The sequence below is a fragment of the Etheostoma cragini genome, chromosome 17, assembly GCF_013103735.1.
Source record: "Etheostoma cragini isolate CJK2018 chromosome 17, CSU_Ecrag_1.0, whole genome shotgun sequence".
NCBI classification, from domain to species: Eukaryota; Metazoa; Chordata; class Actinopteri; order Perciformes; family Percidae; genus Etheostoma; species Etheostoma cragini.
Genome location: NC_048423.1, coordinates 11474927 through 11500296, shown reverse-complemented (window position 1 = coordinate 11500296; position 25370 = coordinate 11474927). Strand labels below are relative to the sequence as shown.

The following is a 25370-nucleotide window of genomic DNA, read 5'->3' as shown; positions in this document are numbered from 1 at the left end:
AAGAACCCATTCATGCCCGTTTCCAAATTTTCCAAATCGAGGCACCAATCACAACCGTTGAGGTGGAGTTTACATGACGACGATAGCACAGCGAGGGCCAAGGAAGTGCAGCAACCCGCCGATGTTGCTGCTACGTCACCCGAATCGTTGGTCTTTTTAAGGACTATCCAATTGCGCCCACAGGCATTTGAGCGGTGTACGTTGGTGACGCCCCTTTTGTAAATGTGCTGTGAATGAACCTTCTGCAGCAACCAGTGTTCACTCTTCAGTGCTCACTTTCCGTTACTCTATTTGGATATCAGCTTTGGCTAAAATCCCAACATGGAAATGTAAATCTGTGGGTTTAAGTTTGTACATCTGTACATACCTGTGTATGTGTCTGCCCAATGATCACATAAATGTCCTCTAAATACAATCCAATTGGAATTAGACTTGCAGGAAAGAAAATCTTTTGAAATTGAGGTCCCAATGAGATTAATCAAGTTTACCTGCATACAGTTAGCATCTCTGGCTTCCTCCCTCCTGTGTTCTACTTCCCCTTCACAGTATTACATAATCTGTCTATTTTATAACTTTGCGTGTGCGTGTGTGTGTTTTTTCTGGAGTGTTTCAACAATGCAGGTGTATTAACAATTTTGGATCCTGTCTCTGCATTTTCTGTTCACTCCTCTCTCTCTCTCTCTCTCACACACACACCTTGTCAAAACTCTAAGTCCTCTTTAAGTTTGCCATACATTGATATGGTGTTTTCTCCTTTGTAAGTATTTACATTTTTCTGCCATGGCATCTTGTGAGGTTATCAGAAAGAGAATACCATTTCCTTTTGGATTAAAAAGGACATTTTCCTTTCCAAGAAAAACTGCAAACAGAAAGTGGCCTACTTTCCGTCTTTGACTTACAGCTGGTCTGGTGGCACTGTGCCCATACTATACAATCTTCTGTTTGCCATGTTGTGAATACCCTATTTATCTGTACTTCTTAGGGATATAGGGTTCTCTAACATTTTATTGAATCTGATTCAAATTCCTTATCTAATCTATTCAGGTTCAGCTTTCAACATTTCTAAGAAATAAAAAGTTATAATTAACCAAAACTTATATGACATTTGTAATCACCTTTTGTTGGTCGTGAAGGCACAAACACTGCAGTTTTGTGTTCACAACAATAAATAATAACCAAACTTTCAGTTTGGCGTTTGGGTAAGGTACTGAGAGAATTGCTGTTGATCAAATACAGGCTACAGCTGACATAATCTGCTGCTCGCATAGTTTGTCATTGTTGTAGAAAGGCCTGCAACCTGACAATTTGGGGAAATCGGTCTAGTTGCCATTTTGTCGAGAGTGTGATAAGGAGATTGCTACACTGTTATCAATAAGCTTTGTTTAGCAAAAATGATGGAAACAGCCAGGCTCTGTCCATAGGTCACCATATCTAGCACGTATTTAATGTTCACTAAATAACAAATATCTTGTTTGCTTCATCTGTACTTAAATGGGAGTAATGTAAAATGTTTTTGGCAAGCAGTGTTGACCTGGTGTCTCTGCTGGAAGTCCTGGAAGTCACTGTTAAGTGGGATAGACCAAATGCTTTACATGTGGTAATAATAAGTGCCCCAAAAGCAATCTGGCAATTTGCTGAAGTGTTGTGCCAGGGAAGAAGTGTCACTTAAATGGCCCGTTTGTGTGAATCTAAGTTGTGTTCTTTACCACCGAATGTGGCACAATTAGACTTTATATTTCACAATTATTGTTTCATGTCAGATCGTTTACTCTTGGGCAGTTCAGTGCTTGTGTGGAAGTGATAAGAGGCCGAGATGTATCTGGTGTGCTGTACTCTCAAACCGCCTCAAAACGGAAAAATCTGATCGGCAGTAACATGACTGGCCATCGCAAGGTGACGTTTCTCCAAAAATTGAATCCATCTCAGCTTAGCTTAGCTAAGGATTTCCCCTTGCAGCCCCCATCATCTCAGCCTTTATGCATTACCTTTTTCTAAATAAATGGGGAGACCTGCGTTTTCACCAGACCACCTGAGGGCTGCCTTATTGTGTGTGAACACAGCCTAAGTTATCACAAAGTAGGAATTATGTAAAACAAAGTTCTAGCCACCGAGATGAAACTGTGGTGTCTTACATAAAAATGCATCACTACATTTTGGGTCTCAAGCTGGAGGATGGGCTTAATAAAGTTATATACCTGCATGATCAATGAAGGTTATGAAGGTCTAAGTCTTGTGTCATGCTGAAACAGAAACTAACAAATGAAACTGCTCTTCGCTGGCCTTTTGGGAAATCAATGGGGAGCTGAAGGTTGAAGGAATTTCAATAATTTCTTCATGTGTCTGGAATTTCAGTGATCAAGTCTCTTCCCAGCACTACCCTAATCTGGGGAATTCAACATGGATTCATTGAAATAATTGCTCCACGTTGACCCCGAGCCACTTGTCATACTCTGTTGGGGACAGAGAGACAGGAAGCTGATTTCTGTGCACTCAGGGCAGTATCACTGTGTTTATTCTGGTAACGGTACAGAAAATGAAACGTTTACTGACAATGAATTGCTTACTGTAAATACATTAATCCTACTTCCTTTTTTTTAAGTTTCACATGTTTGGCAATACTGTGTCATCCCTTTGGGTCTTTTTTGCTTTGGTTTTCCTTCACATCTCCTTGTCAGCTGAGAGAGTGTAAAAGGTTAAAGTAAGTGTGTTAAATGTTGTGTAGAAAGCATCAGCTCTCACGTTTTCCCCCCCGAGTCTTTTCAGAGCTCATTTAGCCAACCACACAATTAATCACATCCAAACTGGGACTCGTTAACAAATTGTCAAATGGGACAGTTAACAGAGACATTATGAATGCAGTTAACTATGATATCATATGCTTTTGATTAATTCTGGATATAGGGTAAACGGGCATGGAGACATTTTGTAGTTAGAGAAAAGGTCAATGTAACAGTCAAACCGCACTGGTGCTGATTTACGATATAGCTACATTTGAAATGTCAATGACCTAAAAAACAAAAAAATTAAATTTATTCCCAGTAAGTTATAAAAAAACTGTTCAAGTAATCACCAGCCTGTGTGTTATGTGTGTGCATATTGATGAAATTATAAATTAAGTTCAATTATCTACCAGTTTACAACAAATATAACAATTCAGTGTGTGTGTGTGTGTGTGTGTGTGTATATATATATATATATATATTTATTTATTTAGTGGGCCATTTTTCGCACCTTTATTTTGACAGGAGAGATGAAGACATGAAAGGGGATAGAGAAAAGGAATGACATGCAGCAAAGAAACACAGGTTTGAGTTGAATCCGGGCCGGCTGCGCCAAGGAGTAAACCTCTATATACTGTGTGATTGCCCGCTCTACCCACTGAGCTATCTGGGTGCCCAATAGTTAAATTGTGTGTGTGTCACAATCCAAATCCAATCCAAAATATGGTTGTAATATCTCTTCAATTCCATGTTTTTTTTATTTTTTATCATTAATCTTTTTGATTTGTGTGTTTAGGTCTCTTTCATAACCCACCAATCCTCGGGCGAGGCACCCCTTTAAATATAGTCTATAGTTGTAGTATAGTAATGTTAGGATTGATTGGTACACAGCCGAGTTTTTCTGCCTGGTTGCGCATCAGAACCAGAGAATGGGCTCTCAACCATATCGCAGGTCTGATCTGACAGCAGGTACACAGAGGGGCTTCTTGGCAAACTTGAGTAAAAGCAGAGCTCAGCTGAGCAGACCGTAGAGGAGACAGGACTGACATTTACCTGGCGTAGGAGCAGAGGGGGGAAGAGCTGGGGAAAAGGGAGGACTTGTATTTATTTAGTTTTTGAATAAATTGACTTTAGTGGCATTAGAGGAGCTCCTGTAGTCTTTTGATGGGCTTGTCTCTCTTTAGACCTCCTGTTGTCAGGACTCTCCTCTGGCTGATATTAACATCTTTGGGCAGTGAAATGGGCCCTGACTTGAATATAACAACAGTATAATATAGTACACGGATGCCTGCATTACCACAATGCAACTTGACAACCGTCAGGTTGGTCAGAGATTCAGATGTTTTTCGCTAGCAGCAGAACACATCTACTGTACTGAAGGATAAGTACTTCATTACAACCCTGCTTACAAAAACTACAAACTATCCATACAAAACCACCTTCACTCTTAGTTTAACAGGTTCTCATAACCAGTCAGCGGTGCATCTGTTTATTTAAAGCTGTTGTCTCCTAACACCTTAAACTGACCCTTGGGACTACTGCCATGGCAACAGGTTAGCATCAAATTGGAACCACGTGAGGTCTGCTGTTGGTTGGAGTGCTGTTGGATTTGTAGCTATTAATATTGTTACAGTGAACTCTTTGACTGGCAGCAAGCACGGAGGGTATACACACACACACACACACACACACACTGAAGTGGTGACCTTCTGACAGCCTGATTCACAGATTTAGTTTAACTTTATTAATCCTAGAGTTATTCATGCTAAAACACGTACAGGTGTGTGTGTGTGTGTGTGTGTGTGTGTGTGTGTGTGTGTGTGTGTGTGTGTGTGTGTGTGTGTGTGTGTGTGTGTGTGTGTGTGTGTGTGTGTGTGTGTGTGTGTGTGTGTGTGTGTGTGTGTGTGTGTGTGTGTGTGTGTGTGTGTGTGTGTGTGTGCGCCCTCCGGGCTTGCTGCCAGTCAAAGAGTTCACTATAGGTTAGGTTTGAAACACAATGCCAATTAAGAGTGGAGGGTTTTACTGAAGTTGTTGTTTTTTCAAAGCACATTAATGACCTCTTCATCGGACTGCCGTTAAAAAAACATTTGAGTGAACCAGAGGTCTGCACAAATACATGAGACAGACCTTCTTGATGTATATTGTGTATCCCTTATATTTACTTTAAAATCTAGCTTGGGAAATGACACATGAATGTCCATGGTTAATGAATACAAACATTTGTGACTTAACACAGTTGGAGCTATATTAATGTGATGATGCTCTCAGGCAAGTACCTTTGGCCCCTGATTCACGCAGAAAAACACTCACAATGTGACTCTGTGTGCTCTCCAGTGGTGTAGTAGGTCTACTCGACATCGGTCTTGGTCAATTTGTTGAGGTCTCGGAATCAAGTGCATTTACTCGGTCTTATCTCGGATTAAAAAGGACTTGGGCCAGTCAGGACCTGGCTGCAGGGATTTTGCTAAATTTCCTGTGCTCTGTCTGAATTAGGCCTATGTGTAACTTAATGCAACTAATAACTTGACCCATATCTTATTTGAAAGTTGTTACCGTAAACCTTCCTCTACCTGCCCCCATGCACTCCCAAGAACGTGAATGCGGGAGACAAGAGAAGCTTTGGCTGTGTAACACAAATCTGGTATTGGTCTCAAAGTCATGGTCTTGTTTTGGTCTTGATACACTCTGCTCTTGGTGATGATTGGTCTTGGTTTGGATGGTCTCGACCACAACACTAGTGCTCTCTGCGCATCAAAGTGTATTCTGCAGCCATATCTCACCAATTCACAGTGAGGTCACACTAATGATACAGATAGAATTACCAAAAGGGAGAATATTCCTTTAATGGCTTTGCGTTCAACTCCCAAAATCCACTTCACTTCACCGATGGCTTTGGAAGTAAGGAATCAAGGCATGCAGATCAAAGAGTTGAATAATTATAGACTGGATGTGAACAGGCCATCCCCAGGTTTTTATTGCGCATGTTTTTATTTACACATGCAGCTACAGTAGCATCAGAACGTGCTTTAAAAACCAGCGTTTGGAAGAACTCCGTCCTCCACTTCGACATGTAGTATGTAGAATATAATGTGAGTTTTTACTCTCATGTGAATCAGCGGTTAAAGACAAATGTCAGTGTTGTCTTGAGTGAGAGACCCACACACACACACATTTTGGTATTGAGTTAACCTTGCTACTCTATAAACTCAAATAGATTAAATACTTTGTCAAGGCTATAGAAATGAGTGATAAATAAAAGAAAACACCACAGGCATCCAGAAAAGCTTTAGTGCTCCGTGGCATACTTTCTCCAAGTCTCTGAAGCTGTAAACTATTAACTAAATATTTATTTACCTCCCATAATTGGTATGAGATAAGAAAAGCTTTAATCAAAAATATAACCAGATTAGATTAATTGATAATTCAAAGAAATGCTGATTAGTTGCAGCCATAATGCATTTCCACTGATAGTGTTTCATTTGTGTTCCTTTTCAGTTTGATTTATTGCTGTATATCCAAAGGCATCATCAAGTAAGAGCTGTTTTCAAGTCACGTTGTATGAAGTCATTCAGTCTTTTAAGTAGTCCAAATTGATTGATAAAATGTTTATCTGTGAGCAAACAAAGTGGTGACTAATGCTCTAAATGAACAACACTTATTCTATTTGTTTTAATTTAGTTTTTCCTGTGATGCAGTTTGAGTTTCATTCACCCTCAACTGCATTCCAGATTCTTCCACCATGTATTCAACTAGTTTAGAATTTAGGTGTGACGGAGAAATCTCTTTTAATAAGTGCTGAGGTGCACACATGATCACATGACCCCCCCTTCTTTTGCACCAACCTGATACTCCCAGCTGCTCAACAAAATGCTCTTATGACCGCTGTTTGTGTTTGTTAGATTGTATCAGCATAATCCTCATCTTGATGAATACCGTATTTACCAGAGACAGTGCACTGATAAACTGAAGTGGCAGCTCTGATTGTGCTGGTAAGAAGCTTGTTAGTGGACCCCCCCCCCCGCCATCAAGGCTGGTTTCTGATTACTGCCATTTCACTGACCTCCCATCTGTATGCTTGCTTTTTGGTTTCTTGATCCTGTAACTTTCATCGTGTGGAGCTTGAGGGTTTGCTTGGCAAAACCGGTCTGCGTGCAAACAAACACACACACACACACAATGCCCAGTTGTGAGAAGGAGCGAAAGCTTAATTGCTGTCAGTGGCAGTACAGATGGTTGCATTAACTGAAGTTAAGATGACCCTTATGTAAAACCTCTTGTGTAACTCCCCAGGACAGCCCCAGACTGCCGCAGCTTTCATGACTCTTGTCTGTCTGAATCTATCCAAGAACAACAGGGAACCACATGGACTGTCACTCTCTCTTTTCTGGAAATCATGTCCCTGAATCTCCAGGTTGTTGGAAACAAGAATTCTTGCACACACATATTTCCATCCTGTAGTGGTTTATTACACACTTTGGTGATCACCTCTGTGATAACTTATTACAGTCTCTATACTTGTGCTATTCTGAGAATAACTTCTGTTGTCCTGTGGAAAACCACATGGACATGGAGTGTACTACCAGGATATGTTCATGGACTTGCTTTTAGTAGTTTCGAATGGGATTTAAAAACACTATAAAATAATTACCCAACGTAACAACAAATTAATTTGTTCAAACTCATTTTGGTTATTTTTGCAGACATTCTATGCATTCATTTTCACATTCATTTTTTTGCCCAAACTCATCTTAAAAACTCTGACTTATCATTTTTGTCAGTTTAACAAAGAACACACACACAGATAAAAACACACATTAATTTGATGAGGAAACCCTGTCACCATCATGAGCAGGCCTACGTCTGATCGTGAGGCCTGTGTCATGTGGATTGTGAAAGTGTTTATAGTGACAAAAATGAATATCAAAATTAATAACTGCAAAAAAATGCAATCCTCCAAGCCACTCAAGTGCAGGAGGACAGAGACAGCAGCAAAACCAAACCTGACAGCGCATTATCTGTTGTCAAGTGCGGTAACTGCGTGAGTCATGGGGGACAAGGGGTGCCCAGGAAGCCGCTTCACAAACGTTGGCCCCTCTCATGCCTCAGAGGAGCCCACAGACGCTCCATGTCCATATATTCACATGTTCATTCCATATATTAAGACTTTTATTCAATATGTTCAGACTTACATTCCGTGTATATATATATTATTATATTCTAATACTATATAATAATAATTTTCTTAAGTGCGTAGGGCTTGTGTGTATTCTTATTTGAATGTGATTTCTATTATCTTGTAGCTAATCTGTCCGTTCTCTGTGCCTCCTCTTTAGGGCAGCGCGGGCAAGGTGTCACAGTTCAGACCATCATGCCCTTTGGTCTGGCAACAGGACAGCAAGTGTGTGTTTAAGCGCCCCTGGTTGGCTCTGCTGGGATGAACATGCCACTGCACCAAATCTCTGTCATCCCCCGTGATGTCACCTCATCGCGGGTGTCAGGCATGGGGAAAGCTAAGGAGAAGGACAAGCAGGTATGTGAAGAGTTAAAAGGCTGGGGACACAGCGGAGGATAATGGGGTGGTTTCATCCCATAAAGTGTACTTTTGATCTTATAGGGATCTACAATAGCAAGCGGAGATTCTGCAGGCTATTCTTTCACCACACACATTTATTTAGGTAAGGGATATTTCACCGTTGGAAAGATGAATATATCTTTAAATTGGGTCACTTATGTAGTAGATATATCTAGGCCGAGAAAAGCCCGAAAACGTGTTTTTGGCTTATGTGGATACATAAAGACACCAAATCCCAGCATGCACTCGCTGCTCTACGGGGCCACTCCAAAGTCACGCCTACCGTTTATGGACATAGACTGACTGACAGGGAGGCATTCAACTCAAGTGTGTTTTATTGTCATTTCAACCATACACACGAAACGTTTCACCGTGGCTCAAGTAATGTTACACTTTTAAAATATATAAAAATGACTTACAAAACAGGCTACATGTATGGTACACACATTATAGGCTCAGTAAAGTCCAGCTAATGCATTGGTTTTGCAGTTGAATAGTGGGTCAAATACAGGATTTGGTACCTTTGCTGCGTCTTGTAAATCGCTTCTTCAATAAATTGACAAAACTACTCAGTAAAAACGCTAACGAGAGCGCTTTTATTTTAGCACCACTGCTGCTTTAAAAGTTTTATTTTACACACTCAGGATACTCGCACACAAAAAACCTGGGATTTAGATACCAGTTCTGCCACATCTGAAAAGTTTCATTTGAGCCAATCACAGATTTCTGATTTGAGGAGGATTTGACTTTTCTCAGAAATTGTTAAACCTTTACCAAACCATACCATACCAACTTTATTTGTTAAGCGCTTTACAATAACCAAAGTTGACCAAAGTGCTGTACAGAAAATAAACAAACAAGTTTATAATTAATAACCATACAATTAAAAAAACACACAAAGTAGCAAATAAGAACAAGTAAATGAAGTCGACATCTTACTATGTGTCAAAAGCCAAAGAGAAAAGATGGGTTTTAAGAAGGGTTTTAAAAACAGATAAAGAAGAGGCCTGTTTTACATGCAAAGGCAGATCATTCCATACTTTAGGGGCAGACACAGCAAAGGCACGGTCCCCTTTCATATCTGAATGTTATTTATGAGTTATCAGGATATTTGTAATGTCTGAGATTGTTATCACTTTTGATTTGTCAATAATAACAAAGGTCTGGTGCAACATCATTACCAAAATCTGTTCAGTCTCACAAGCAGCTCATCAACCTTTACTTTCTTTACCCCCTCTCGGCCTTTGCACTCCAGCAGCATCCAACTCCATAGTGAAGTGCACTCAGAGTGCAGTTGCTTTTTTGAGCTCATGAACAAAGCGAGGTGCTAAGACAATATGTCCGTGGCCTGCCCTTTTTCCACCGCCCCATCAGCTCACAATAGATCCCGGGGCGCTAAGTGTAACAGCACAGGTGTTCTTAATAGGTTTCTTCATGTTGCATAATGGTGCTGTGTTTCAGCCTCCGGTGCTGAAGAAGTGATAGTACACACAAACTGTAAACTGCCGCTGACGTATGTGTTTTTACTTTACACACACACAAACACGCACGCACAGACACACACACACTTTAACCCTTTATTCATGTCCACATGAAGAAAAATGGTAGAGGGACACAAATACACACATGCACACACCTCACCATTGATTAATCTGCTAGTTAAATCTGTGTTCACTATGAAGCTCAAAGCATGCCCTGTCATTGCAAAGGTGAAATACTGTACTGAGATTTACCTTGAACTGACTTCATTTCGTACACATTCCGATGTTATATAAAGGTGTGCGGTTGTGTTGCTGAAATACCTTTTTGTACAATGCATGGTTAACAGGATTAAGGGGTTTTAACTTTGAGAGCAGTTGTAGCAAGGTTAACTTTATCTGCTAATAAAAGTCAAACTATAAGCTGAATAATGTCTGGGGGCCATTTGGTCTCCCTGTCGCCACGTTAGCTTAGTGTAAAGATCCACCCCTGCATCTCCCTACTCAGAATCGCTTTCCCTCCCTATGTGTGTCTCCTGCTGGCCCAGCCTCCTTTTTCCCACTGAGGAAAAAGTGGATAAACGGCAGCGACTCCTGTCCTCAGCAGAGTATAGAATGTAGGAAAAGAGGAGAGAGTATTAACTTTGTGTGTGTGTGTGTGTGTGTGTGTGTGTGTGTGTGTGTGTGTGTGTGTGTGTGTGTGTTCACAGAGCACAAGCCTATCTGGCCTTTTAGACAACACAACTGGTCTTTTAGCGCCTAAAAAAAAACAGAACTTTCCTCTATTTAGAATTCTGAGTTAGTCAGCTGCTCCTTCAGAGAGAAACACATCTTTAACTGTTGCTGGCCCCTCACTAGCCTCTCTCCTCAGCGCCACTTCAGTTCAGTTCATTTGTCTTCTTCAAACTCCTCTTTGGGTATGTGCTAGTGGGCAGTATGGGTCCTCCACTTTGAACTTGCGTTTAGACAGATAAATTGAGGTTTAAGAAATACTTTTAAAGCAGCTTCAAAACATTTGAAGAGAGAGAAGAGAGAGTTTTATTTAGTGGGGAAAAAAGAAAAATTCTCTTACAGTTCTCAGCTTTGGCAAATAAAACGGTCAGATTTATTTGAGTCTGGGGTTTTTGATAAGGCGAGCGGTGAATAGATTATGCATGAGTTGACAATAAAGTAAGCTCTGGCAGATGGGGAAGGAGAGAGTCTTGTGGTGCATCTGGGAAATACATACTGAGCTGCTATGTTTGTTGATTATCAAACATCTTTAACCCCATCGGCAAAGTCATTTGCTGGTGTCTTTTACTGTAAATATAGTTCATGACATGAGCAGCATGTGATTAGTGTACATCCAGCAGAGTTAAGAATTATAGCAAGGTATTAGTAGAAACAGATGAGGCTTTCATTTTCACACAACACATGTATTCACACCGCATGCATGGCCTTGCTTACAAGGGTATTATAGGATTATATTTAGCAGTATATCTCTGTAATACTCTGAACACGCCTTTCTGATGCTGCATGTCTTTTTTACAAAAGCATGGACAGCCCTGGAAGCTATGTCCTTCAAGAAGCGTGTGTCTGAGTCCAAGGACAGTCAAGACTCTCCGTCTCTCCTCTGATATTCGGTGGTTTGATAATAGCTGCCGCTGCAGAGCTCCTGGGCACTGATTTTGGGCTCCACAAAGCCCGGCTCCCTCAAACATTGACAACCATAGCAAAATCTTTGAACACATCCTCCAGGCTGAACAAGGACTGTTTAATGTTGCTTTCTTTGCTGATTTAACAAAGCACTTAATATATTGACATTACTTGTTCACTTTAAACAGTGGTCTTGCACTTTTTGTGTAGTTGAAGCATTTTGGCTGAGATAGTTGTGTCGCCAGCTGGTTTACACCCAGTATGACTTAATCCGTAAAATATTTTTACAAAAATTACTGTTTCAGAAAATGTGTTTGGAAAAAAATGTTTTAAATACCTCTCTCAGCCTTGAGGCAGAGAAAATTTTTGTGGCTCTACAGTAAACTGTCCAAATCAGTTCCCGCCACATTGCTGTGCTGAGGGGCATGCAAATGGAAATTGCCATGATAGTCACACAGAAAGCCTTGGGGATGGGTAAACTAGGCATGACATTCTGAATTATCAGGAAAAGAGTGTTTACATGTGTGACATGAGGTGGCCACTTCTAGTCTGAAGCAAAGAATGTGATCTGTTTAATTTGCAGACTTTAAAGGTGCAAGTACAAAAGATTCTGTCATCTTTGTGTTTTCCCTGCTGCATGTATGGTACATAGACTATTTATCCAGTGTTCCCAGTTAATATTCATGTTACACAAATGTGGACATGTGTGCACATAATTTCTCTTTTTCTTTCTCACACACATACACAAGCATGCAACCCGTACAATGCTGGTGTAGATGTTCTGAGGCCACACAGGTTCCCGGCCTGTCTACAAAGCAGAACCTGGAGAGCGAAGATAACACTTAGGCAGAATGGGATTCTCTCTAGTCTGGCAGATGTTTTCATAAAGGTCTGAATGTTGTGTGTGTCAGCAAACTAACCTACTTTGCATATGCCACTCATGGAATTCTGAAAGATTTCACAAACTTGGCAAACACCCCTTCTTTATCTGCTAATACAATATATACGAAGTCATTACTGACTGAGAAGTGCAGAAAGGTAAAGAGTAAATGTTTTTCTGTTATGCTTAACTATAACTAATAACTACACTAGCGCTTACAAGATCTTTTAGCTTTGTCTTTTATCTTTTGATTTATATTTTAGTCTAACTTTAATATAAAAAAAATAGTAAAAATGCCTATCTTGATCCCAATAACAATAGATACAGTGAAAAGCAACACATTCATACAGTTGAGAAACTGAAACTACTAAATGATTGCCATTTTTGCTTGATAAATAACTTAAATGCCAAACTAGTTAAAGTTATTTAATGCACAACAAAGAAGCAGTCGTTGGCAATAAAAATCTAAGTCTCAAGGCTCCCCCATCAATGCTAATTAGATTATTTTTTGGGGGGCTTTTTTCTCTTTAGTCAGAGTAACAGTGTATAGACAGGAAAGGTGGGAGAGAGATGGGGGATGATACACAGCAAAGGGCCGCAGGTCGGATTCGAACCAGGGTCGCTGCAAAGGCAATGCTAATTACACAAGTATCAAACAAAACGAGAAACTTAACCTAAAATGCAATTTAAGGTAAGCGCTAAAATATAACAAATGAAGCACCTACCATGAATTATTTGCAAATTAAGAAACTGACTGTAAATAGGAATGCAAATGCATAATGATAACTGACGAGTTCAAAACTCTCATAGTCCGGTGGGACTGAGCTGTCCCTGAGCCCAGCGGTGCGGGACCCGATGCTGTGGTACCGTCTGGCGGACGGCAGCAGGCAGAACAGTTTGTAGCTTAGGTGATTTGGTTTTCTGATAATCCTGTTGGCCTTCTTACTGCACTGCTGGGTATAGAGGTCCTCTATGGAGGGCAGCTCTGTCCTGGTGATGTGCTGGGCGGTTTTCACCCCCCCTATGTAATGCCTTATGTTTGAGGGCGGGGCAACTTCCATACCAGGCGTTAATGCAGCCAGTTAGGATTATTTAGATAGTTTACCTGTAGAAGATGTAGAGTATCCTCAAATCCTTGTTTTAGAGGAGCTGCTGTCTTGCAGTCTAGGTGATGGTGGATTAATCAACTCCTTATTTCAGCGATAACTTGCAGGATTTGACGCCCACACTTTATTTACTGCAGCCCATTAACCTGCTGCTGTTATTTTTCTGCCTCTTGCCTCCTCTCTCTATCTCACTATCTGAGCCTCTTTTAGTGAAAACACAAATGTGAGGATGTGCAGGTACACACAAACACACCTACATGCCAGCAGCTGGTGTTGTTTGTCAGCCCGTCTGTGCAGAACATGCCCAAGTTTCCCAGAGGACCCAGCTCCACAAAGCCACTTGAGGTTGAAGTGCTTAAAAACATGATTAAATGTGGAAGGGCCGACACGACGGCCGGGCCTTTTGATTACCTTGACAGTTGTAAGGAAGGACAATGCTTCACCTTTTTTTCATCCGCCATTGTGATGACTCCACGGGTTATTTTAATTTTTTTGGAAGCTGTGTCACTCTGTGCGATGTTAACTTTTATATTTGCGATTACCCGCTCCATGTTCTAGTAGACACGGCATAATGTTGTATGTTAGTCGCAGGTCAGTTTGATTTGTCTTCAATGTGATGGGGCTCTGTGTGTATTTCAGCTCTTGGTTTCAAAAGAGCAGCTTTTAGCAGAGTGCGAGGCATTCAGAAGAGATGGTGTCTTCTAATTAACCCCGGCCCCATCGCCCTCCACCCACATGTAGATACACTTTCACAGCTCAATATTAACACTTTGTTAAATGAGAAGACTGCTTTCAGATGTTCTTTTTTGTTAAAGCACATTTTCAAATGATTGCATAATGTTCATGTCTAGTAGGCTGCTGTATTACCTAATCCAACAGATGTATAGCTATTATTCTACTACTTTACAGAAATGTTTTGAGCCTGTCACACACTGCAGGAACAGAAAGTACACCTGAACTCAAAGAAACCTTCCTGTTGTGAAAGCCACCACTTTTGCCAAAATGAATTTAAAGGAACAAATTTATTTTTGCCAAGGTGCATTTCTCAGATTTTGAATGCTTATTTATAGCAGCGACTGTAGTTATAGTGCATAGTGATGGACAAGTTATTTCCAGGATAGAGCATGCTGCTGCCTTAGTCTTTGCTATGTTTCCACCCAGGGTGCTATTTTCACACTTCTGTTCACTGTAAGTTGTCTCTGCAGGGTGACTTAGGACACTGTTTAATTTCCAGTGATTTGCTGACCTGACTCCTGTGACTCGCCCTAAATATTCAGCCACTGCCATTCATATCAATGTTGGAGGCTCTTTTGGCTTTTCCACAGCAGCTACATTCATCTTCCTGAGAAGACACGGCTGATGTTTCCCTAACTGTAGCCTGTCTTCTGGTTCTGTGGAGTCTGACGCACAATGGCTGCCTGATGTATGCTATTCATATGCAGCCGTACACCCCATCTGTATAATGAGTCTGATTTGACTCATGTTTTCGCCATAATCCATTGTGGTGGCCAGTATGTGCATTCAGTGAAAGATGGTGGGCAGTCAGACACTTTCCAATAAGATATGATAAAGAGATTCCTAATTGTCGATCATTTTGCGGAGAAGGAAGTTTAGGCACAAATACGCACTAGAGTCTCTTAACATTGAGACTTCATCAAATTTTTGTCCAATCGCAGTCTCCTTTAAATGTCTCTCCCATATGTTCTCCTCCTCTCTCTTCTCCCACCACCTCCTCTTTTGCAGCCTCCTCCATCATTCTCCATTGTGCTATACAGTGGAAGATTAGCAGTTGATTACTCCACCTATGGATTCACTCATGTGACCACACTGTGAACTTCTCCTTTTTGCTGTCTTGCTGTCCGGGGAGGCAGATGTTCACTCAAATCAGACGTTCAAACTTGTCTGATAAAATGCTATGACTGTCCATACTGTAATTGTGATGCCATGAGCTATAGTGGGATCATCACCTCAGTCAACCCATGCTTGTGTATTATTTTGTTGTAAAAAGTGTAATTTTAGTCACCTGACCTGTGAATGAGGAAGAACATTTTAGCTGTGCATTCAGAAGCATGCCTCTAGATATGGCAATGTCGGTCTGTCATTCCTAGTGACCTTGGTCATCCACTGACTTTATATCTAGCGCCATCATCAGGTCAATATTTGAATATTTGTCCAACACTTTCCTTTTATGCCTGCAAAGATATTCAGCCTCAGCGGTACTTTGTGTTCACTGTGATTCAGCAAATGGTTGCATGCTAGCACGCTGAACTAGAGATGGTGAACATGGTAAATATTATACCAGCTCGAGACATTAGCATTTAGCTCAATGCCCCACTGTGCCTATCCTTACAGAACCATCAGTGTGGCTGGTTAAAGAATACATCTGGTTCAGAGATTCATCCATCATTTCAATTGGTTATGATAGAAATATCCTCACTAAAGTTACTCTTGAGTTCCAGGAACACGGCAACATCTGCACAACAAAACGTGACGGGGCAAAAGACTAATGGTCAGATCATCAGACAGGTTGGCAATGTTTGATGTCGATCTTTTATAGCACAAAATGGTTTGAATGTATGACCATAGCAAGTAGGCCAACAGGTCAAAGTGGAAGCATATAATTGATTGATGGAAAACCACTCTGTTATCATACACTTTTGTTTTCTCCAACAAATAAGTTCGGCCAAACTGCCTGCAGTCCGACTTGTTTCTGGTGTTGTAAACATGCTTTTCTCAGGATGGACCAAAATAGGACAGATTTACTCCAGTTGTTTACACTGTAGCCAGTGAGCCAAAGAATGAAGACTATAATGGGCCTATCCAGACTCCGTCTGAGAGACTGGAATACAGCCTGATTTAGACCTATTTGAATTTCAAGATATCTGTTAAACTCAGCCCGATGTAATTCCCATCCTTTGAGTAAATTACCACATGGCAGCATGTCTGGGTAGGCTTCCACATGGGCGTCACAGAGGTACATTATACTCGACTTGTGTCAACAAGACAAATTTTCAAAAGTTAAGTTGCAGCTAAAGTCTGGAACTGCTTTTAAATGGAATCTGAAAGCAGTCTGGCCACTTGTAATATTTGCGTAACCAGTGTTTAGAGCGGTGTCGTTAAGCCTTTCAACAATACCACTATAATAAATTGCCTAAAATTTAAAACATAAAGTTTTTATGCGTCACTAAGACAGAAACACTGCTGTGTTGTTTTACCTTCTGACATGACACGAAAGAAAATAAAGAGGGTAATAAATATTTTACCAACATTTCAGGATGTTCTGCACTTTTGGTTTTTGTATTAGTTATATGCTATTTTAATTGGTTTGTGCTGTTTTAGAGAAATGAAACCATCAAAGCTTTAAAAGCTCCACAACATTGTTTCACTTTTGAAGAATATCTTCATAGGCGTAGTTGTTTTCACTCCCTTTCAAGTGTTCACGGTGCAGCTAAAATTTGTACAGTATATCACATTAGAATATGGGATTGGAAGGTAATATTAAATGATCTTGATCAGGCCTGGGATCATTTCTCACTATAATTGCCTGCATGTGCATTTCGTAAATGTGAATGTTGATACACAATTTACAACTTTAGTCGATTGTGAAAAATGTCACTACAAAAAATTATTCTCAGGGATATTGTTGTCCACTTGTGCTGTGCTATTCTTAATCTTTGTCAACTACAAAAGTTTAAGTTTTACATCCGTGTGAGATCAGTTTTTTTAAATTTTCATGGGAGAGCTACTAAAGAGCCAAATAAGCATTCATCCCTTTCAAAAATGTTGAAATCTTCTCAGATTTAAATGATTGATGGATCCATTAGCTTTGTTTCACAATCAAAGGACATTTAACTAAAGGACAAGGCTGCTACTTTCCCCCTATTATGCTTTACAGGAGGGTGGAAATCTGTACTTATTATGTAAAAAAATAAGAAGAGACAGCATTCACAAAGAGCTCCTATAGGCACAGTAGAATAGCAGATGTTTGTTGCTTGGAAATGTCTCTAGCTTGAAGCCCAGAGCACATTTTGAAATCTAACGATCTGTCTTCAGCAGGCGCACAGCAAGTGCCTCAACAAAGATTCATCTTATGAGGCTTGTTTAGAGAAAAGAAATCTACGGTCTTAGATCAGTGCTTTAACTTTGGACATGTTTCGACATAGAGGCTTCTATGTAAATGAATTACTATTGCAAGTTTAATGTTGTTTGTGACAAATGTTGCCTGGGAAGTGAATATAGTATTTTGCCATTATTGCACTGCTGGACCAGTTCAAGACAAGAGTGAACAATAAAGATAATAGGCAGCTAGAGTCATGAGCCATGTATCACGGGTCATAAGCCACTCTTGAACCCATGAAATTGTGTTCGCAGTTCTTATCTTATCTCTCCCCACTCAGCCTCTGGATGGCACAGTTGCATGAATGCACTAGTAGCTGGTGTCTTGATGAGGCTTTCAATGAGCTCTGCTTTGCTCAGCTTTGACATTCACTTCCGTCTGCCATGAGGAGAAATTAAGTACTGGTGAGAGAATTAATATATAAGGTGAAAGTGAGCACAATCACATTCTTGTTGTAAACAACTTGAAAGGGAGTGAGAGAGGAGCATATGGTTGCCGTAGCAATGGAGCAAAGGCAAGACTGAATAAGAGTACTATTGGCAGGACCGAAACCAAACAGGCAGACTGTGGAGAAGCAGCCTGCTGTTCACCCAAACATGCCTCAGCTTTGCTTCTGTCAGAGCTGTCAAATAGTTTGTGCCAGGAGCGCTGTGGTTTTCTATTTTGCCACATCGATGAGTATTCAGGTAGTGGTCCCTCTGAGTACAAATGCCATCCGCCATGTAAACCAATGTCCTGATATCAAGCCTTTTGCAATGCTCACCTGACTCAGAAAAATGTCTTCACTGTGAAATCGAGGTGAAGCCTATTTGGGAGAGCTTGAGCTATGGATTTTTGCTGTCAGTCCTACGTCATTTTGATTGAGGTGTTTATTTCAACCCCCAGCACCTTACACACATGCCTAAGGAGGCTGGTAGCTACTCCATCTTCCATTGCCTTAGGTCATGCTGCTAGGTATGACAGCAATCACACTGTGTCTTTGGAATGCTTACATGCACAAATACTTTTTTTCACTTGTAGGGTTTTGGCCACCCTGAGGCTTACCTCCCAAGGACTTTGTGAAGCTGCTGCCCAAACCAGCGTTGTTTTTAACAATTCACTTCACACCACAAGGACTCCTTAATACATTTCATGGAACAGACTCCCTCTATTAACCATTCACACGGACTCAAATTGACTAAGTGCTTTTTTGACAACACACACACACACACACACACACACACACACACACACTGCTTAAATTAGCACTAATGTCCGGAACGCTTTGCACACACTTGCACATGCGCCCTTTGTTTGTTTCAGCGTTTCTGCCAAACAACTTGAGGCCAGGGTTGCAGTTGCTTAGCTTCTTGGAAATAAAGTACCGGGGCAAAACCATTTTTGGATGTTTATGAGAGAACACTTTGTCTCTTAACTCTGAGATTGTTGGGAAATTATTAATCTGTTAAAGCAATGCATGTTGAGTAATATCTTCAAAGCACATAAATACAGACCAGTCTTAATTTAAATCATATGTTAATGTGATTCGACGGAGATGGCTGGCTGTGTTTAAGCCTGAACTCTCCACAAATTGTGCAACTCTGAGTAAGGGAAAAAGATTTTTCTCTTGGATAGGGAGAAAACAAAGCATGTAAATGTATGTTGCACATAAAAACAAAGCAAGCCACATGATTGAAAGCTGAAACCGCTTCGCTATGATAGACAAAGATAATATGACGAAGCAGAATTAAGTGAGGACAATGGTGCATTACTGGCTGCGCAGTCAACAGGAGCAACGCATCAGATCCTTATCCACCAAAGTACTCTGACTGAATACAAAACATACAGAGCGCTGTTGGTCTCCCAGGGAGTTGGATTACTCTGCTCAACACAACTGAAACTTTAACTGCAGAAAAGGAGCACTAAGTATGAATGAGGAGAATGTAGAAGATTCTGCTTCCATAAAAATGTTAAAGTTATGTGACTCTTTACCAGAGGACATTTGATATTGTTATTAGCTGATTGATGTCTTTTCACCCTGCCATCTCTCACCAATCCTAAAAAGATGCTTTTGTCTCTGAAATGTTCAATACAAGCATGCTTATCTAAGTGGAATGAATGTGCAATCACCACTTAGTAAATTTACTGACATGTGAATAATGCATTTTTGTTTTTTGAGCTTGGAGCAGAGCAGTCCACAGTCAGTTGTAAGTTTTAGCATGAAAAGTAACTCCTTTGTTTACTGAAAGCCACTTCACTCAACACTGTTGACCGAGGGCCGAGATAAAAAGCAAGCAGCTCATGAGGCTCTGTACTTGTTGAACTTGTTGTACGGCCTCTAGTGTCATGAAAGCGTAAGGGTTGAAACAGGTGGTGGAGAAATAACGTAAAAGCCAAAAGATGTCATCAGGAAAGTATCACCATCTGCTTCCTCTTTGAGAGCTGATTTCAGTCTCATTTCATGTGGAAGTGCGTCCCTTTACGATGATGTATTCATTTAAGCTGTCTGCACACAGACGGAGAGCTGGCCGGACAAATATTGACAGGGTGGATTGAGATTGTAGCAGGGATTGGAAGGAGGTTTGAGCAAATAGAGTCAGTGGAAAATGAAGATGAAACATAGAGAAAATGTAGAGGAGGATGAGGAATCGCAGAATATGTTTGCAGTTTTTGTCAGCAGTGGGAGATGGAAATGAAGAAACAGGAAAGGTCGGAGTGTGGAAAGGCTTAGAGCGATGGGATTTTAACTTCATGCTTATCACTTCATAAAAAGTTTTATTGTTTTGAAGTTGAGGGTATGTGCAGGACCAATAGGGGTCAGCAGGGAGCAGTAGAGCAAACTATATCTGAGCTTAGAGTGTTGTAGCTTTATGTCTCACTTTATTAAACAAGAATATATAACAACCAAATACAGACATTCGTATAGGCAACTTCTCATCTCTGTGCATTACTAAAGCCTTAATACAAGACCAGTGTTGTGACTCACTTGTTAATTTCTCTTGATGTTTTTGGTAAAACTAGCTTGCAACCATCCTCCAAACCAGTACAATGTATGTTTGATTATTGCCTATGGTGCAGCCTCAAGAGAGATTTTGTCCTAAATGTGACCTGTTTCTTATTCAAACTTTGTGAACTTGAATCTAACTTGTCTTTTTATTTATTTTTTTATGTGTTAATTACAAGCAATAACGACACTCAAATTCAAAATATTTTATCTCCCTGGTTCCCCCTTCTGAACTTTTGAGCATTTTTATGCATTCAAAATGCAAAAGTACCTTTCATTAAATTGCACGCGTGAGGCTTGTAAGATGAACAGCCTTTAAATGCAAATTGCTGCTGCTGCTCTGGACCATATTTATCTGGGAGCCAACTGAGGCCGGATAGGAATAAGTGGGTGGGGGACAGATTTATTGTTCCATCTTTCAACCTTCATCGTCAGTACACGGAGGTGGAAGAGGGCGTGTAAATTCAAGGTTACTTGCCTCAGCTAGCTGTAGTGTAAAGGAGTGAATAGTGTTATAGCCCGCTGGTACACAGAACATTAAAGCATCTTACGCTGCAAACAAGCTGAGTCGGGAAGAAAGGTCTGAAGAGTTTGTGTTTACTGTAGCCTTTTGTACATCAGCAACAACAACACACCTCTTAGGATGCTGTCCTTAGAGCTCTTAGGGGAATTATTTATACTTCCTATTTGTGTAGTTTCTGTGTAAAGACATGCATGCTGTGTTTCTTTTCAGCTAGATCATAGGTAAAGCAGTTCAACTTTGTTACATTTCAACATTATATCACTACACACTTATTAAACAGGGTCTAATAGCTAAGACTCTTCACTTTTATTTTTACCTGTTGTTTGCTGTGGGTAAAAGGCACAGATGGAAGGTTTTAGATGTGGGAGAGGTAGCTTTGTAACCCTAGGCGTGTATGTGTGCCAGCAGCTCCCCTTCTCAGGGTTTGAATACTGCAGGGAAGCTGCTTACAACCCCAAAATCCTGATCAGGTCTCGGAAGGACAGGAAGGGTGCTGCTCTGGTTGAAGAGGATATTGTTGCATTCTGAGTGTGTGACTGTGTTTAAAATTCCGTAATCTGTAAATTTGCAGTGCAGACTTCTCCAAATGTCAAGGGTCAGTAATGGGGCGCCATCTGTTTAACAACAGGTGACGGTTGATGATGTCATAGCTAGTGGACAAGGGCCAAAATTGAGTGAGGTGGGTACTGTGGAGGGGATGCATTAGTATTTTGTATTCATGTACTGTACATACCTTATATACTGAGGTCATTCCTGCAGTGATGCACATTTCTAGCAAAAGTTCAGCACAGATGATGCGTCTCAAGAGAGTTTGTGAAGAGATAGCTGGATGGAGTATGCCAGTCATTTTCACACATCCTTTGAAAAATCCTCTGTTCTCCTTTCCTGCGAAGTCTGAAAAAGTCTGGGAATATAAACACCGGAGCCTAAAAACTATTATTCCTACCTTCTTATCTAAGAGAGACATGATACCAATCCTCATTACCTCCATCAGACTGCTGATGCTTATAGGAGACGGAGCGGATTAAGCCTGCTCATTGATTTTTCTTCAAAGAATGCATAGAACTACTTTAATTACTTCTCTGCCAGTAAGAAAAAAACTTAGCAACCCGTGTACATTTGTGTTGAAGCCCTTTCTGTTCATCTGTGGTTAGAGAAGAATTGTCAGATGCCGGAGACAACAGGTCAGCGAGGTCAAGAGTTGAAAAGAACAATGAGCTCTGCCCTCGTGGCTATGTGCCACTGTCTGCATCTTAATAGCTTTTGATGACTCATCACATCAAACGCTCTCATGCATACGGTGGCCGTTTACTTATGTGAGAGAGATTCTCGTCATATCTTAGTAGCACTCTTCGGCAACTTGAGAAACATTTAGGATTCGTTGATCCATCCTGCTGAGAGTGTTGGTCAAGATCTACGTCTGTCACCAGCTTCTGCTGTCGTCCCGTGCTCTTCATAAAGCCTAATGCACTGGTAAAATACTTATCTAATTCAGAAGGTTATCACTGGCCCTAGGTGCTGATGTTGAGATTGATATGACGTTATTTCAGTCAACACAGTGAATGCGGAAAGTGCTTTTTTTTATGTAGAAAAACGCTGATAAACCCAAAGGCTGGCAGACGTTGCATATTTGTGTGTGTGTGTGTGTGTGTGTGTTAGATAACCAACCTGAGCCAGCACCTTGACTCTCTGTAAGGAAATCATTAAGGAGCTCGAGATCAGTCTTTCAATGATTGACTATCAGTTTGTGTTGCTTTATACCCTCTATATCTGCTGCAGGATAAATGTGTGTGGGTAAAGAGAAAGAGATCTTACTTCATTACTACCACTGAGTAGCCCTTGAGCAAAGCCCTAATCCCCAACTGCATCAATGGAACTGCTGAATCACAGACAGACCAGACTGTGGCTGTGCTGGTTCCAGATGTAAATTTGTAACCGTGAAAATGTGAAACATCCCTGGATGAGTTAAGGAGAAAAGGATTAAATTACATAAAGTAGTAATGTGATCTAAATCTGCTGGCACTTTTGAGTGTTTTAGCAGCTTATTAAATAATTACTCTGAACAGTTGGTGGAAATATACTACAGTATTCTAGGGTACTATGGGTCTAAGTTCCTCACACTGTGGACCTTTTGAATGACTCTTTAGTAAATATTGTCTTTTTGAGATATTACAGTTCAGTCACATGCAGTCTCTACTATTTCACCTCTGTATTGTACTACAGCTGCTGCTCTGATAGGACCCTGTCACTGACCCTGTCTATCACCATATTAAGAACAGTGTGTTCTGCTCGATGACATGACAGTGAGTCACTCATTAGTGATATAGAGCTTCTTCTGATCTGTGCTGATGTCTTCAGCCGAGAAAACACTAGCAGACTGTGAAAGGACTGCATTACGTCTGATATTTGCAGATTGCACTCTGAGAAGAACACTGTGCTCATATTTTCCTCAGAGTAGACTGATTGGGCTCCAGTCATATTAAACTAAACATGCCTGACATAAAAGTGGCAGATCAGATGTGTTTGTGGCAAAACCAAAGTGAGAGATTCAAATCCCTAGTCCTTGAACATTACATAATTAATACTGTTACTTATGCTGACCTAAACAAAATAAAAACTTCAGAAAAAAGTATACCCAAGCATGCATGAGACAATCTATTTCAAACCCTTTTTAAACATTTGAAACATTTATTTTAACACAGAACAATTGATGTAAATTGTTTTTTATAGTGGCCAGATGTTGATGTCATGTTGGCCTCTCCACCTACCACATGCCCTGTCACCTCTAACTTCCCATTACATCCATTGTATCCGGTACTCCTATGCTGAAATAAAAACTTTTTTTTGTTGGATTGAGGTAAATGGATTAAATACTGTATAACCTTATTAGGGATTTAGAATATACATCATGTGAGCACAATCTATCTAGTTTGTTTGTCATGCATAATATAGTACATATACAGTACGTGCAACTCTTGGGCTAATGAACGGTTTACTTTTGTGAGTTTGGGGGAATGACACTTTTGATATCCACCTGTTTTACCCAATTCACATCAATTTATTTTTAATCGATTTATTTCCCCCATGAATAGGACACGTAGATTTTGTATTATTGTGACTTTACATACACGACTGCCTGAAGTTAGTCACACATTTGTGAAACCTCAAAGTTACCCTTTGAGCACACCTCTATTTTTCTGGACTTCAAACTGAGTTGGCCAAATCAAGATTATAATTCATCTTTGAGTTGTGCAGTGTTTCATCAACTTGATTAAACTCCCCACTCTTTTGCTTTAATGAAAAATGTATTGTGAAATTTCCCATGGGGAATTATAAACGTTCTGCTCCATATTGTTAAAATTCCCGCTTACATTTTTAGTTACGGTTTGCATGGGTGTCAACTTGCCACCAGTGTGTATTCCTGAATTGTGTCTGTTAAATACAGTAATTGGGTGCATATACTGGCACGCTCCACAATCCAGTTTCCAACCATGCAGCTTGGCCAGAAATAGCCTTTAAAAGTGTGGCTCCCAGAAAGGAGGTCGTTTTATAGTTTGTTCCCCCCTCAACCAAAACTGCCCTTCTGAAAGTGCTCGCATCCCCATTCCACAAATTCATCGTCTTTCACAGGTCGAGATGGATGTGTCGATAGTAAAGAGCAGGTGAGATATTGGGCAAGAGGACAATCAATAAAGCTACTTCAATCACCCTGTTGTTATTTTGGGACAGTGAATTGCTGGCATTGTGCCGTGGTCGTGCTGCTGCAGAGACGGCCCACTCAGTGTTTCTGCTTGTGTATTTTGGTCTGCGAATTATGTACCATGAATACACGAGGCTCAGAAACCATCCTCCGCTGCATTACACAGTGATATGTAAATGAAAAGCAAAGCTCCAGATCAAAGCATTGTATACAGCAACAGCAGATAAGTAGCAAAGGATCCCTGTGCAGTTATTCAACATTTTACAGAATATTAAATAAGTAAAACCGCTTGAAATAATAATGAATAATTCATAATTTCTGAAGAGTTTGTAGATTTTTGTCACGGGCCATCTCTCTCCTTTTATTTCCGTCTCTCTCCCTTCATCTAATTCTCCTAATTTGAGGTAGATTTGATTGAAATGTGCAGCAGGCAGACAAGCTGTAGTGTTGTAGTTATCAGTATGCATGACTGTATTTAAATATGAACTGAGAAGGCTATTACAGCTCAATTTCACGCCCTGTGGGATATCTTACATGTTTCTCCCTCAGTAGAAATCAGGCTGTCAGTTTTCTTTTTCCTTCTTTCTCTGTCCCTTCACACTTTACCTTACATTTATGTCTTTACCCCCCCACCCCCCCACATCCAACTCTCAAAT

General features: G+C 40.5%; 1 protein-coding gene across 5 annotated transcripts in view; it reads left to right on the top strand.

The window, feature by feature from the left end:
• The window catches only part of march8 (membrane-associated ring finger (C3HC4) 8), a 68630-nt gene that overhangs the window by 10441 nt on the left and 32819 nt on the right, over positions 1-25370 (top strand). For all 5 annotated transcript variants that reach the window (XM_034897902.1, XM_034897899.1, XM_034897895.1 and 2 more), the window contains exon 2: positions 8054-8250. In XM_034897902.1, coding sequence (XP_034753793.1) covers positions 8155-8250 — 96 coding nt within the window. In that variant the 5' untranslated portion in view covers positions 8054-8154. The remainder of the gene's footprint in view (positions 1-8053; positions 8251-25370) is intronic.